General features: G+C 33.5%; 1 protein-coding gene across 1 annotated transcript; it reads left to right on the forward strand.

Moving 5' to 3' along the window:
- The first annotated feature begins 11,703 nt into the window (after positions 1-11,703).
- On the forward strand, positions 11,704-14,539 carry LOC140178494 (uncharacterized). The gene is made up of 4 exons (XM_072215590.1): positions 11,704-11,712; positions 11,813-12,176; positions 12,498-13,027; positions 13,931-14,539. The coding sequence occupies exons 1-4, from the start codon at positions 11,704-11,706 to the stop codon at positions 14,537-14,539; spliced, it is 1,512 nt and encodes a 503-aa protein (XP_072071691.1).
- The last annotated feature ends 739 nt before the right edge of the window (positions 14,540-15,278 follow it).

Genomic DNA, 15,278 nt, shown 5'->3' on the forward strand with positions numbered 1-15,278 from the left:
GAGAGGCTATGAAGCCACCTAACAGTAGAAAGATCATACTAAGGTTCAACGATAGACTGCAACCAGTTGGAAATGAAGCTGGTATACTAAGCGGCGTTGTCGGAATGCTGGGATCTGACTACACCAAATGTCCAATCTGCGAGAAGGACTGGAGAAAGGTTCGCTCTAGGGACAATATATATAATGAATGTGTAAAGGTAAATTTTTATATTTTTGTAAAGTCCCTTTAACTTAATTCGATGCCTACCAACAATTTAATTCTACTCTTGCAGGAATTGTTCCATTTTGAAGAAAATAGTGGAAGAATTATCAAGCGTACGATATTAAAACTGCTAGGAAGGGCTTGGAAGGACACGAGGAACCATTTGTATCATTACTTTTACAAAGAAGATCTGACCTTTGAAGAAAATATTAGAGGCCGTCCACCGGGAATTACTGTGGATCATTGGAGATGGTTCCTTGATTATCGCAACAGTGAAGAAACAAAGGTAATTTATTTTTATCTAATATTTTAAAAAATCTATTTATGTCATATTGAGTTAGTAAAAAATAGTGTCTAGTAGCTCTTATGTTTGATGGGATAATAGGAGAAGTGTAGAAAAAATGCTGAGAATCGATCGAAGCAGTTATACACTCATACTGGCGGATCGAAAAGCTTAGCAAGGCTCGAAGAAGAAGAGGTAATTTACTCTTAACCTCCTTTTTGAACATTCTCTACGTAGACCTATTAACTATTTAAGCTATATTGTTGCAGTCGGAACGACAGGGACGTCCAGTTAGTAGGGGGAGTTATTTGTCTTAACGCACAAACGATCTAATGGATCCTATCTCCATGATGCAGTCCGGGCTATTGGTGTAATTAATGTGTTGGAAATCGCTATGTTGTTTCTCATAGGTTTTATTTTTTTAAAATTGTGTTCAACGTATGTTTGGTTAGCAATTAGCTAATAAATGCTTTTGTTTGCTTATCTAATTGTGTAGGAAAGAATTGCTGAGATTGAGCAACATGATGAATCATCTAGGCTGTTGTCTCAGAATGATTCACTTGCTCAAGTTCTTGGAAAGGAGCACCCAGGTAGAGTGCGTGGCATAGGAATCGGACCGACTACTAGTCAAGTGTTCGGTTCGAATTCAGCTCAACGGAGCATTGGAACTCAAAGGGAGGAGACCCAAAAGGTGTTGCTTGAACTACAAGCAGAGCTGGTGGCTGAGAAATTAAAAAGGAAGGCAATGGAGGATGAAGTAGCAGCCGAGAAGACGAGAAGGCAGGCAATGGAGAGTGCTCTGATGTGTCTAGTTCGAAGGCAAGGTGGGGAGCTACCACCAAACGTGGCTGCATGGATGAACTCATTAGAGGGACAGAGTAGAGAGTAAATCTAAGGATTTGAAATTTATTCTATAAGTTAAATATACACTTTTTATTGTTGATTATGCAACTCTTAGTAAGGAATACACTTTATTGATATTTGGATTTAATGAATAATTTTATCAATTTTGATTTTTATTCGTTCACCCATCAGTTTATTCATTCAGTTAAAAAATAATTAAGTTTTCTAATATCAGAAAAATTTTTAAAAATAGCCAAAAAAAAATAATACGGTAATTAAAAGAGTGCTGATTGCTGGTGCAAAGTACACTTAGCTTATTTTGCGGCCATTTAGACGGAACAATAGCGGCAGTTATCAAATTGCCGAAGATAAATTTAAATTTTTGGAAAAATCGGATAGCGGCAGTTTGGAACCGCCGCAGAATACATTTGTAAAAACACAACGGTCAATAGAACAGCAGCGGTTCAAAACCGCTAGAAAATGCATTCGAATTTCCTGTTGGCCAAATAGCGGCGGTTTCAAACCACCGCTAAATCAATTGACGCCAATCAAGTGGTTTTCCAGCGGTTCAACAAAACCACTGCAAAATCAAATGTCCACGCCCTATACAACAACGGTTTTTGAATCACTGGTCATTTGTTTTGCGGCGGTTATAAACCGCCGCTAATTCTCCTAAAAACTGCTGTTAAGAGGCGGATCTGCTGTAATGTTGTATGCCATATTTATAATTTAACTTGTCATATTAAATAATGATAATAAACTAACAGTGGAAAACCTTTAATTTCCTTAAATAAATAAAGAAAGAAAATCATAAAAATCTAAACCAAAAGTCACCTAAAAGTTATTAAAATTAAATTTATTTAAGTAAATAAAAAAAGTTTCTATAATCTATAGTTTTATGATTAGTATAAAATCCAATTCCTTTGTAGCTGCATGTATGTTGCATGCATGATGCATGGAATACATGCCTGAATTTGCAACAGAGCAAGAGAGAGAAAGAGAAAGTTGTCACTGTCTCAACTTCACTATGCTGTATGTTATTGAAGCTTATAAGTAGTAGATGGGATTTTGGGGTCCCGGCCCTCAGAGTTGGAAGAAGAGAGGAGTTGAAAAACTCAAACATGCATATGTAGCGGAGAAAATGACAAGACCACGTACCTTCTGATCTTCCCATTTTTCCATAACTCTCATCACTCATTATATTTAATGGGAAAGAGCAGTTAGTTGTGTTTAATAATATGGGTTCCCTCAACAGCATTGAGAGGCCTCATACCCTAGCATTTTCAACAATCAATTAATAAATGCCATGCTGCTATTCCATTCCATCAGTATTCTTCCCTCAAGTTTTTATTTTTCTTTTACCTTGAATTAGGGAGGACAATACAGGGGAGAAAGAATAGTGTTATCTATTCCCTATTTCACACTTTGAAAATTTTTTCTCATCTCTACTCTTATTCTTTACTATAGGAAAATATTTCTCCTCATGTCTATTTCCTGTGGAAAAATATAGTTTTATGGATCTCACGAAAATTATTCATTTTTATAAAGATTACATTAGTTTTAGTATAATTAAAATAAAATAAATTTAATATTTTCAATTATATTATATAATAAAACTAATGAATGTCAAATTCTCAAGTAGTTTTATATAAAGTATACAATACAATTTTAAAAATAAAAAATATTGTATATGCTAAATAATTTCTACTATTTAAACTTTGTTGCATGGCAATATTTTCTTTTACTACTATTTTAGTTATATATATATATATATCTTCGGTACGAATATTACCATAAGATAAGAATATAATTTCTATTCTTTTTTTAAATTTTTTACAAAGAAATCTTTATCCTCATTCTTATTCTCATGAAGTGATTTTTTACTTTATTCCCATCTACTTCCATTTTCAGATATTTCCATGTGGCATTGTATTGATGCATTCACCTTAGTTTAATCATTGACATATAAATTATTGTATTTAAATTTTGCAACACCTTATTTTTAAAAAAATAATTTATGGATAAGAAATTTTTAGAAATTATATACTCGGGTTATTATTACCAAGAGGAAGAGGATAACGTTATTAGAAATTTTTTATTAGATAATTTAAATATTTTATTTACAGATATATATAATTCAGGTAATATTTATAAATTTGTGTCTTATTATTTATCTCGTTTATAATACGAACATTTTAATTAAATATAAGACAATTTACTTATTTAAATTGTTTGGAGAATTATGTTACCAGATTATCATTTTTAAAAATGCAAACACAAATATAACTTCTAAAATCTAGCAATTTCTTCAGAAATTGGATGAGTATAAATCCGCTTGAGCCCCCGAATTATTCATTTGGAGATTTTTGAATGGAATTATAATCTATATTATAAAAAAATTATAATAAAACATAATATACGAGCATTATAATTATAAATTTTATATAACCGAATAAAAAATAAAAAATTTCAACTAAAACAAAAATATTAGACCGTAAATGATAAAAAAATTAATATGAACACAAAAAATAATAAAAATTACAAAAAATAATAATATACATGAAAAATTAGAACATTATAAAAAATAATATAAAAATTATTTATCATATAAATAAAATAATATAATAAAAATAAAAATATGAAAGAGAGTATTATAAATTTTATAATATCAAACAAAAAGAAAATATTCTATAATTTTTTTAGTATTATCAGTGCTCTTTAATTTAGTATTATTTTAAAGGTTTAATTACTCTGTTGGTCTCTATAGTTTCGCAAAATTTTCAATTAGGTCCCTATCCTTTTTTTCCTTTTAATTAAGTCCTTGCACCAAATTTTCTTTTTAATTGAGTCCCTACACTTTTTTTTCCTTTTATTTAGGTCCCTATACCAATTCTTTTTTTTAGTTGGTCCCTATAAAATTGAGCCAATTACTACTAAGAAGGACTTAATTGAAAAAAAAATTTAGTGTAGGGACTCAATTAAAAAGAAAAAAAGTATAGAGACCTAATTGAAAATTTCACGAAACTATAGGGACTAACAGAGTAATTAAACCTATTTTAAACTATAAATTTTTATTATTTATGATTCTATTGTTACTTATAATTAGTTTTTTATTTATTTTGTTCTTTTTGATAGGATCTTAATTAATATTATGCAAAATTTTGATAATAAACATACTATTATTACGATTACAAATTTTATAAAGGCGAATAAAAATAATTTTTTTATACAAAATGAAAATAGAATACATCAAAGAATAGAAAAAAAAGACTCATACAGATAAAAAAGAATAAAAATGTCATAAAACAACCCACAAATACCATATGAACAAAAAAACATAAAAATTAAAATATGAAAGAGAGTACAAAAAAGAATAAAGAAAATTAAAATTATTCATCTTACTAGTGATTGAAATAAATTTAAAAGATTAACGCAGAAGTAACAAATTTTAACTTCACGACGTGAATGTGCGGTTCAAAAGTGGAATCACTTCTCCGTTTAAAGAGATAAAAAGTTGCCAAACATAAAATAAAGTATTCAATAGACTCAAATATGCTTCTCTCTTTTCCAACGCGTTTGCTAAACATACCCATAAATATTTTTCAAGCAGTCACATTGTGAAGAGACCGTTGCACAATTTCTTCATGCACGCAAATCAACGTAAACCGCTACAGGCTACTACAATATGTAGCGGTTTATATAGAAATATAAAAGTTGTATTTGCGTCTGCATTTTTTAAAAGTTGTAATCTGATAACATAATTTTCAAAATAATTTAAATAGGTAAATTGTCCTTATATATATTTTGTGTATGATGTGAATAAGATACAACATGTCAATATTATCATGAGTACATAAACGAAAAAATACAGGTCGATATTACCATATATCTTGAGTGCAGATATATTGTACAATCGGAAATATTTGGTAATCAAAGAAAATCAGCAAAAAATAGTTATAACTTATTTTATTTAGTATTTATTAATTCTCAGAACAATTAATGAATGTTAAATAAAACAAGTTCGGACTTTTTTTTCTTCCTAGCATTACCGTTGTATAATTTAGGCTATTTTATTTATACTGTAAATAAGATAAATTTAGATATGCACTTATATAATACTCGTCAATACTAAACTCTTTAATTCAGACAAAAAATCTAAATGATAGATGCTTAACAAAAATCGAGATCTCATATTAAAACACAACCCCTTCTTCATTATTTTTAATGTAATAATTATGATATATACTCACAAAAATATAATTACTCATCATTCTTAATTATTGAAGGTATTTAAAAAAAGAGTGAAGTTTGTGTGAGAAAAAGCTACTTCTTAGGATGGAGTTAGATAAAATATTAGAGGAGAGTAAAAAATATTTATATAATAAAATAATATTAAAATAAAATTTTAAGAGAGATTAAACTAAAATTTACATATAATTTACATGTAAAAAATTAAAATTAAAAGAGTTATTGCCCCCTTTGCACTTTCTTATATAGTTAAAAAAAATTTGTTGTTTCATATCATATTTACATTAAAAATGAGATACTTTTTTACATATATTATTTATAGTGTGCACAATATAATTATACACGTATCTTATTTATACTGTAAACGAAAATTTTTAAATTTTAAATATTTTGTCTACACTTGTATATATTGCATTCAAATATTTCGTATTTTATTTTATTTACAGTGTAAATAAAATACGTATTTAATTAATACGTTTATATTATAAATAAGATAAATAATAAGACTCAAATTGTTTATGTCTGTAAATAGGATATTTAAATGATTTATTTAAGAAAATTTTGTTATTATTTTTATTTGATTTCATATAATTTATTTGTATTGTGTAAATTATAAACAAAGAAAAAGAGAACAAAAATAATTGCCTTTATTTATTTATATTTATTGTCTTTTTAAGTGATTGCTTTGGTAACATGTAGGGGTATTTATAGATCGGATCTGATTTGCATATTCGTAACGTTTATCCGAATTCGATATGAAAATTGTAGATATGCGTCCGATTCGCAAGGTTACTGGATTGAATCGGATCCGCACATTAATAGGATTAGATTACAGATTTTGTGTAGATATTCGTATATCCGATTTGCATATCCGCGTATCTGCAAAAATAAAGAAATAAATAAGTAAATATTCTTTTTATATTTTATTTCAACTAATAATTATTATATATGTTGTATTATTTTAATTTATTATTTAAAAAATATATGTTTAATATTATTTTAAGAGTAAACATATTTAAAAGAATAAAAAAATAAATTTTATTGATATTTTTTAATAAAAATAAACTTTTAAAAATATTTTTGTGTATTACGAATATATCCGATATCCAATCTGATCTGCAAATGTACGAATTAGATCGTATTAAAGTACATATTAAATTCAATCCAATTCAATAATTTTAGTGTAAATCGAATCGAAATTTTAATTATATCCAATTCGATCACTGTTCAACCCTACAACAAACAAACACTACAAGTAACCCTTGCATATCTCCAGGTCTTTCTTGTAAAAGGTTTCTCTAGACTCCGCAATTACTACTGGTCAGATTTAGCAATTACTAAATTTGGTGAGGAGTAAATAATTAAACAATAAACTTCGATACCCTCCTCTCTCTGCCCTGCGCTTCTGTGGTATATATTTATAGGTGAATACTACGGTATTTAAGACATGGTACTTAATTTTTTAAAAAAGGTAAAAAATAATATTTAATAAATTTTAAATATTTTACTTTTATTTTATACATTTTTTTTTTTTTTATAAAGACAAATTAGACAATTTAAGTACTACAATAAAAGACATCATAAAATCCATATTTATAATCAATGACTGATGAACCCTTGTAAGTTGAGTAGTTGACAATGACAATACGTGTTGGAGAAGCAATGAATGTATGCCACGTATTAAAGGAAAGGACAAACTCATGCATATATATATATATATATATATATATATATATATATATATATATACTCTAATTCTATAATGTGTATAAGTTATTGTCTAAATTTTATTTAATTTATTTTTTAAAATAAATTTTAATATTTAAAAAATTATTTATTTTTATATATTTTAAATTAAATATTAATTTTTAATTTTTTTAACAAATAAATATCACTTTTTAAATACTATATAGTATTTATTATATATATGAAAATTATAACATAAAATAATAATAATATTTAAGAGATCATAAAAAATTAATTTATTTAAAATTATTTTATTTAATATTTATTAATTATTATTATAATAATTATATAATTTTAAATATAATAAATATATAATTATAAATATTATTTATATAAAATTATAAATAATATATTATATAAGACAATTTTAGATATTATTTTTTTAGTATTATCGTAAAATAATATGACTGGTTTACTTTTTATATTTTTTCATGTGTTATAAAATAACGAGTAGATTAGAAAAATAGAGATAGAGATAGAGAGAGGAAAAAAGATAAAAATCCTATTATTAATATTTGTTAATATGTGATTTTAGTATAATTTTTAAAATTTTATAAAGAAAGCAAGTAGTTCTTAATTTTAGTTAATTATGTTATATAAATATTAAAAATTAATTATTAAATTAATTATTAGTATAAAATATATATTAAAATATAAAATACATAATAAAAATAAATTAAATAATATATATATTATAGTGATTAATTTTTATTATGCATATAGTTTTTTTAGATTTTAATAGTTAGATAATAATTTTAACCAAGGAATTGTTAAATAGATTATTGGCTTTAATTTTCCTTGATTTGCTAATAGATAAAGTAAAGGCACTTCTTTAAACACTTAATAACTTTTTTTTTTTTTGGTCATAAACACTTAATAACTTAATCACATTGTTTTTTGTCATGGGTTTTGTTACGGTTATACTCCTTTTGCAAGTAACTTGCCTTGATTTATATTTTTGTCAAAGTTGGGGGGCCAGCGGCCCAAAGAATCACAAGAAGGCAACAGGAAGCACAAGCACGCAATAGTTCTGATAATAATTTGAAGAGGAAGTATAGGAAGTTAACGGAGTATCTGTATAATGTGTATAATGGGGTTTAGAGATGTTTAATTCAGTAGTATATCAGATGTTTATTATCCCTGTTACCTGGATGGTTATTCTGGATAGTATGGATGTATTGTGTTTGAGAAATTAGTAGTATTTTATCCTCAATGTTTATTTTTTAACTCATATTGAACCAAATAAATAGCTTATTGTATATATTGTACAAATACTCCAATGGCTCCTTAGCGAGATTCTAATTTTAATCCTTCTTTGTGGATGCCTCCACCAATTGATCATGACAAATTTTTAAATAAAATTTTAATTTGTGAAATTAATTTTTAGTCTATTAAATTAAAAAAAATTGTAAAAAAAAATGTTGATTCTATTAATTAGAAAACAATAGTGGTCTGGCCATTATAAATTCTATGTCATAAATCAGCTTTATCACTCATAATTTGCCATTATTCACATCAATTACCCAGATATTTGGTGTTATAAGTCGGCATTTTAGTCATTACTCGGCAATTTACGTCATTAATCGGCGTTACAGTTACTAATCAACAATCAATATCATTTATTAAAAAGTAACATTACAAATCAGCTTAACGGACTGCTTCACAAAAGTGAAACGTCCAAACCCTTATTATTGCTCTTTAATACAGGCAATAAAGCAGGAACATAACCGATTTACACACTATCACCTATAAAATGTATGATCTTCTATCCTGAAGACACATTGAATTCTCAATACTAACTTAAGTTTCAGAGTGCCTTTGCAGGTACACTCCCCCCTGTCTCTTGCTCAAAGCTCTATACGACTGGACACCCTCTTGGAGTAAAGCTCGGACTATCATAAGGCTTGAAGGTCGGCACCGAAAGTCATAGCTCGGCGTTGACTCCCAGAGACTGAGCTCTCCCTCCAGGTATCCATACAAGAACAATTGGCGCCCACCATGGGGCCAAAAATATAAACCTCTCTCTCTATATCATCGGCCTCGAGGTTCTCGTTTTGAAAGTCATGGCGGAACAACCTCCACCCTCGCCATCCGAACTGCTCCGGATGGTGACTGAGTTGCGACAAGCCATGGCTGAGGAGAACTAAAGAATGGCAAATCAAATTGCCAACTTGAATAACACTCGAACCGAAAACGATGACCGACAAGAACGGACGGAAGAAGCCGAGCAGCAGTCAGGGCCAACACATGTCTCAGACACTGCTCGACAAGAAGAGGAACAGCCCCAACACAATGAGGAAGCTCAGAAAAACACAGAAAATGACGATCAGGAAAGCTCCCCCGGACCATTCACGGCGGAAGTAATGAACTTCGTGCTGCCTCGAAGGTTTACTCTACCAACCACCCTAACTCCCTATGATGGGTCAGGTGACCCGAAGAAATACATCAAAAAGTTCACCTCCATAATGATAGTAAACGGTGCATCTGATAAAATTTTATGTCGTTGTTTTCCATCTTATTTAGACGGTCCTGCACTTGATTGGTTTTGTTCTTTGCCTGCAGGTTCCATTTCTCGATTCCGAGACATATCAAAACCCTTTGAGGAGCACTTCGCTGGATCCGCCATCTACCTTCACGACTCCGACTACCTGAACACAGTCAAGCAAGGCCAGCATGAAAGCCTCAAGGACTACATGACGCGCTTCACAAAGATAGCCATAAACATACCCGATCTCCACCCCGAGGTAGAACTACACGCCATAAAAAGTGGATTAAGACCAGGAAAATTCCAGGAAACTATTGCTGTGGCCAAATCAAAAACTATGGGCGAATTCCGTGAAAAAGCCAAAGGACAGATTGACATCGAAGAGCTCCGACAAGCTCGGAAAATAGAAAAGCCTCATTATAAAGATGACGACAAGCCGCGGGACAACAAGAAGAATTTCAAACCAATCCCACGATATGAGACCTACACCAAATTCAACACCAAGCGCGATGAAATAATCAAGGAGATCTTGAATTCGAAGTTAATCAAGCCACCACGAAAAGCTGGCAATTACCCAGATTCAAAAGGCACTGACCGATCAAAGTACTGCTCTTTCCACCAGAAGCACGGACACAATACCGATGACTGTGTCATCGCCAAAGACCTGTTGGAGCGATTAGCTCGGCAAGGTCATCTGGACAAATTCATCAGCGGCCACATGCAGCAGCGAGCACCTCCTCCAGGAGACCAAAGCTCGGCTACACAACATAACCGAGATAGAGACCGACCGAACAATAACCATCCTGAACTACCAACACGTACAATTAACTGTATTTCCGGAGGTTTTGCAGGTGGAGGAGCCACAAGTTCAGCAAGGAAAAGATCTTACCGAGCTATCCTTTCCATCAACGCCGATCAAAGTCAACAACAGTCACCGCCTACATCTCTACAGATAACATTCCATACAGCCAATCATGATAACAACGTAGCAAATCTGGATGATCCCGTCGTAATCTCCCTACAGCTCGGAGATCTCCTAATTAAAAAGGTGTTGCTCGACCCAGGCAGCAGCGCCGACGTTCTCTTTTACTCGACTTTCCAGAAAATGAAACTGAGCGATAACATCATCCGACCTTCCACTGGTGACTTGGTAGGATTCTCAGGTGAGCGAGTCCTGGTTATGGGCTCTGTGTGGTTACAAACCACACTCGGTAAGTTCCCTTCGTCAAAAACTTCAGACATTCAATACTTAGTTGTTGATTGCTTCAGTCCCTATAATATTATACTTGGCCGACCTTTCTTAAATAGGTTCGGCGCTATAGTATCTACAATTCATCTTTGCGTTAAGTTCTCTTTGCAGGACAACACAATTGCAACCATTCATAGTGATACTCGAGAGGGCAGGGAGTGCTACAACAATAGTCTCAAAAGACCTCACCGTAACACAAAAGCTCAGGTCCACAATATCGGCAACACGAACAACCAACACATGCTGGCCGACCTTGATCCTAGAGCAGGAACACTGGAAAGACCGACTCCAACAGAAGACCTAGACAAAATCTACTTCACAGAAAGCACGGATAAGTTCACATACGTCGGCTCAACATTATCTTCAGACGAAAAATCTTCATTCCGAGCATTCTTACAACAAAATGCCGACCTATTCGCGTGGATCCCAGCTGATATGCCAGGCATCGATCCATCCATCATATCACACAAGTTAGCACTAGATCCATCTATCCGACCTGTAGCATAGAAAAAGAGAAATCTCGGGCACGACCGAAAGCAAGCTTCCCTAGAAGAAACCAAGAAGCTCATCAACGCGGGTTTCATCCGAGAAATCAGATTCACAACATGGCTGGCAAACGTCGTCATGGTTAAAAAACATAACGGTAAATGGCGCATGTGTGTTGATTTCACCGATCTCAACAAAGCATGCCCCAAAGATTCCTACCCTTTGTCCTCTATTGATTGTTTAGTTGATAATGCCTCTGGTTTTGAAAAGCTCAGCTTCATGGATGCCTATTCTGGTTATAACCAGATCCAAATGCACCCATCCAACCAAAATAAGACGGCCTTTATTACTGAATATGGAAACTATTGTTATAAAGTCATGCCATTTGGCCTTAAGAATGCAGGTGCGACATATCAGCGTCTGATGGACAAAATCTTCGCCAAACAACTCGGCAGGAACATCGAATTCTACGTAGATGATATGGTCGCCAAGACAAAGATCGGTAATAACCACCTTGACGACCTCACAGAAATCTTCGGACAGCTAAGAAAATACAACATGCGGTTAAATCCCGAAAAGTGCGCATTTGGGGTTCAAAGTGGTAAATTCCTCGGCTTCATGCTCACTAGCCGAGGTATTGAAGCAAATCCTGAAAAATGCCGAGCTATTGTAGACATGACAAGCCCACAAACCATCAAGGAAGTCCAGCGGTTAACAGGGAGACTTGCTGCACTTTCTAGATTCTTACCTTGCCTAGCTTCTAAATCTTCATGTTTTTTCCAAACTTTAAAAACAAAAAAAGCTTTCTAATGGACTGATGAATGTGAACAGGCATTTACAACTTCAAAAGAAACTCTTTCAAAATCACCAATTTTACACACACCCCTACAAGGGGAGCCACTATTCTTATATTTGTCTGTCACTAACTGGGCTATAAGCTCTGCTCTTGTCGCAGAAAGGGAGAAGAAACAGTTCCCAATCTACTTCACCAGCAAGACCTTACAGAACACCGAGCTTCGTTACCCGAGCATTGAGAAGCTGGCACTCACGCTTGTCTTCTCAGCCAGAAGACTCCGACCATACTTTCAGAGCCATGAAATCCATGTTAGAACAGATCAACCTTTGCGACAAGTGCTCCAGAAGCCTGAACTGGCTGGCCGACTAGTCAAATGGTCGGTGAAACTATCGGAATTCGATATCAAGTACGAAGGCCGAGCATCCATCAAATCACAGTTTTTGGCCGACTTTATCGCCAAGTTCTCAGTACCGAATATAACTGAAGATTACATCGAATGGTCTTTATACGTCGACGGGTCCTCCAACCCACACGGGTGTGGTGCAGGAATTATACTTGATGATGGCCACGGCAACGTCATCGAACATTCCCTCAACTTCTCATTTAAGGCGAGCAACAATCAAAGTGAGTACGAGGCATTAATTGCCGGCCTAAGACTCGCTGCCGACCTTAACATCACCGAACTTAAGGTATACTGCGACTCCTTACTTGTCGTCCAACAAGTAAACAACCTATACCAAGTAAAGGACCCCTTGCTCTCTAAATACCTGGATGTCGTACACAATTTACTTTCAAAATTTACCAAATATGAAATACAGCACATACCAAGGGAGAGCAATGGCCGAGCTGACATTCTGTCTAAGCTCGCCAGTACTCAACCAAAAAGGTCATCGCTTTATCAGTCAACACTACTCAATCCAAGCGTTGAACTAAAATATGTCTTAAGTGTAACACAGGAAACAGATTGGAGATCCCCATTCATACAATATCTCCAGACAGGGGTCTTGCCAGGTGACGTCGAAAATGCTCGGCATTTCCGCCGACAAGCCTCCTTTTATACAATTTTTAATAATTGCCTATATAGACGGGGATTCTCCCGTCCATTACTCCAATGTCTTTGCAGATCAGAAGCCGAGCTTGCACTTGCTGAAGCACATGAAGGGATCTGTGGTACACACCTCGGAGCCCGAAGTCTGTATTCGAAAATCCTCAGAGCTGGATTATATTGGCCGACAATACGACAGGATTGCCAAGCAAAAGTTAAAAGCTGTAACAGCTGCCAAAAACACAGTTCGATTACACATCTCCCGGCTGAACCCCTACACTGCTCTGAGATTAGTTGGCCATTCAACCAATGGGGCATAGATATCCTCGGACCTTTCCCCACAGCAGCAGGTCAGGTTAAATTCCTTGTGGTAGCAATTGATTATTTCTCCAAATGGATAGAGGCACAACCTCTAGCCAAAATTACATCACAACAAATGCTTTCTTTTGTTTGGAAATATATTATTTATCGATTCGGCATTCCTCGGCACATTATCACCGATAATGGTCACTAGTTTGCCGATCAAAAATTTACATCTTTCTTGCAGAACTTGAAAATCAAACACCATTTCTCATCAGTAGAGCACCCACAAACAAACGGGCTAGCTGAAGCCGCAAATAAAGTAATATTACATGCTCTAAGAAAGAAGCTGGACGATGCAAAAAGCCTCTGGGCCGAGCTTATCCCAGAAATCCTATGGGGATACAATACAACAATACACTCAACCACAAAGGAGACACCTTCCCGCTTAGTCTACGGCTCAGACGCAATGATACCCGTGGAGATCTCCCAATCCTCACTACGCACAGAGTTGGCCGATCAAACTACACAAGACATGGCCAGGCAAACCGAACTTGATCTTATTGAAGAACTAAGGTCGTCCACAGCAATCAAACATTTAGCCATGCAGCAGCGCATTGCCCGAAGATATAACAAACAAACTCAACCAAGGTCTTTCCAAGTCCACGACCTCGTGCTCCGAAAAACAGAACAAGCTAGGAAACCACCAGCACATGGCAAACTAGCAGCTAATTGGGAAGGCCCTTACCGCGTCATAGAAGTAATCGGCAATGGAGCTTATCGACTACAAACACTAGAGGGTAAAGATCTCCCTAGCACTTGGAATGTATCTTCCCTAAAGTTATATTACAGCTAATACCAGGGACAGGCGAGTACTCTTTTTCCTACTGCCAAGATTTTTTCCACACGGGTTTTGCTTGGAGAGGTTTTAACGAGGCTAGCCTACCTGGGCCCTAGACATCAAGGGTTCTTTAATAAGTAGATCCCCAACTTTATCACATCAATATTTTTTCCATTTCATAATTTCCATTTCATTTTCATATACATATCATTTCCACCTATACTATCATTCCGACAAATCAGATACTATTAACATTGATCAAATAGGTCATTCAGAACCTAACAGTCAATCTGACTGCCGACCTTAAAACGGTATCCGATTAACTCGGAAGCAAACAGTCAATTCGACTGCCGACCTTAAAACGGTATCCGATTAACTCGGAAGCAAACAGTCAATACGACTTCCGACCTTAAAACAGAATCCGATTAACTCGGAATTAAACAGTCAATCCGACTGCCAACTTCAACTCAGAATCCGACAACACAGTCTATCCGATCTACTTCAGAAGTCGATCATTAAAAAACTAAATTTTTTTTACATACCCGATCTACATCGGAATTCGATCATTCACACAGAATTCCAATCCAAATTGGAAATCAATATTTCAAAACTTTCCCAAAATTTTCTAATTCTACTCAACACGCAATCATTCAAAATTTATCTAGCATACAAAACATTCGATTCTAATCGAAAGCCATATCATTTAGAATAATCGCCAATCAGAAACTACGCAAAATAAACCTATCAATATATA

This window comes from Arachis hypogaea, chromosome 14 (genome assembly GCF_003086295.3).
Source record: "Arachis hypogaea cultivar Tifrunner chromosome 14, arahy.Tifrunner.gnm2.J5K5, whole genome shotgun sequence".
NCBI lineage: Eukaryota > Viridiplantae > Streptophyta > Magnoliopsida > Fabales > Fabaceae > Arachis > Arachis hypogaea.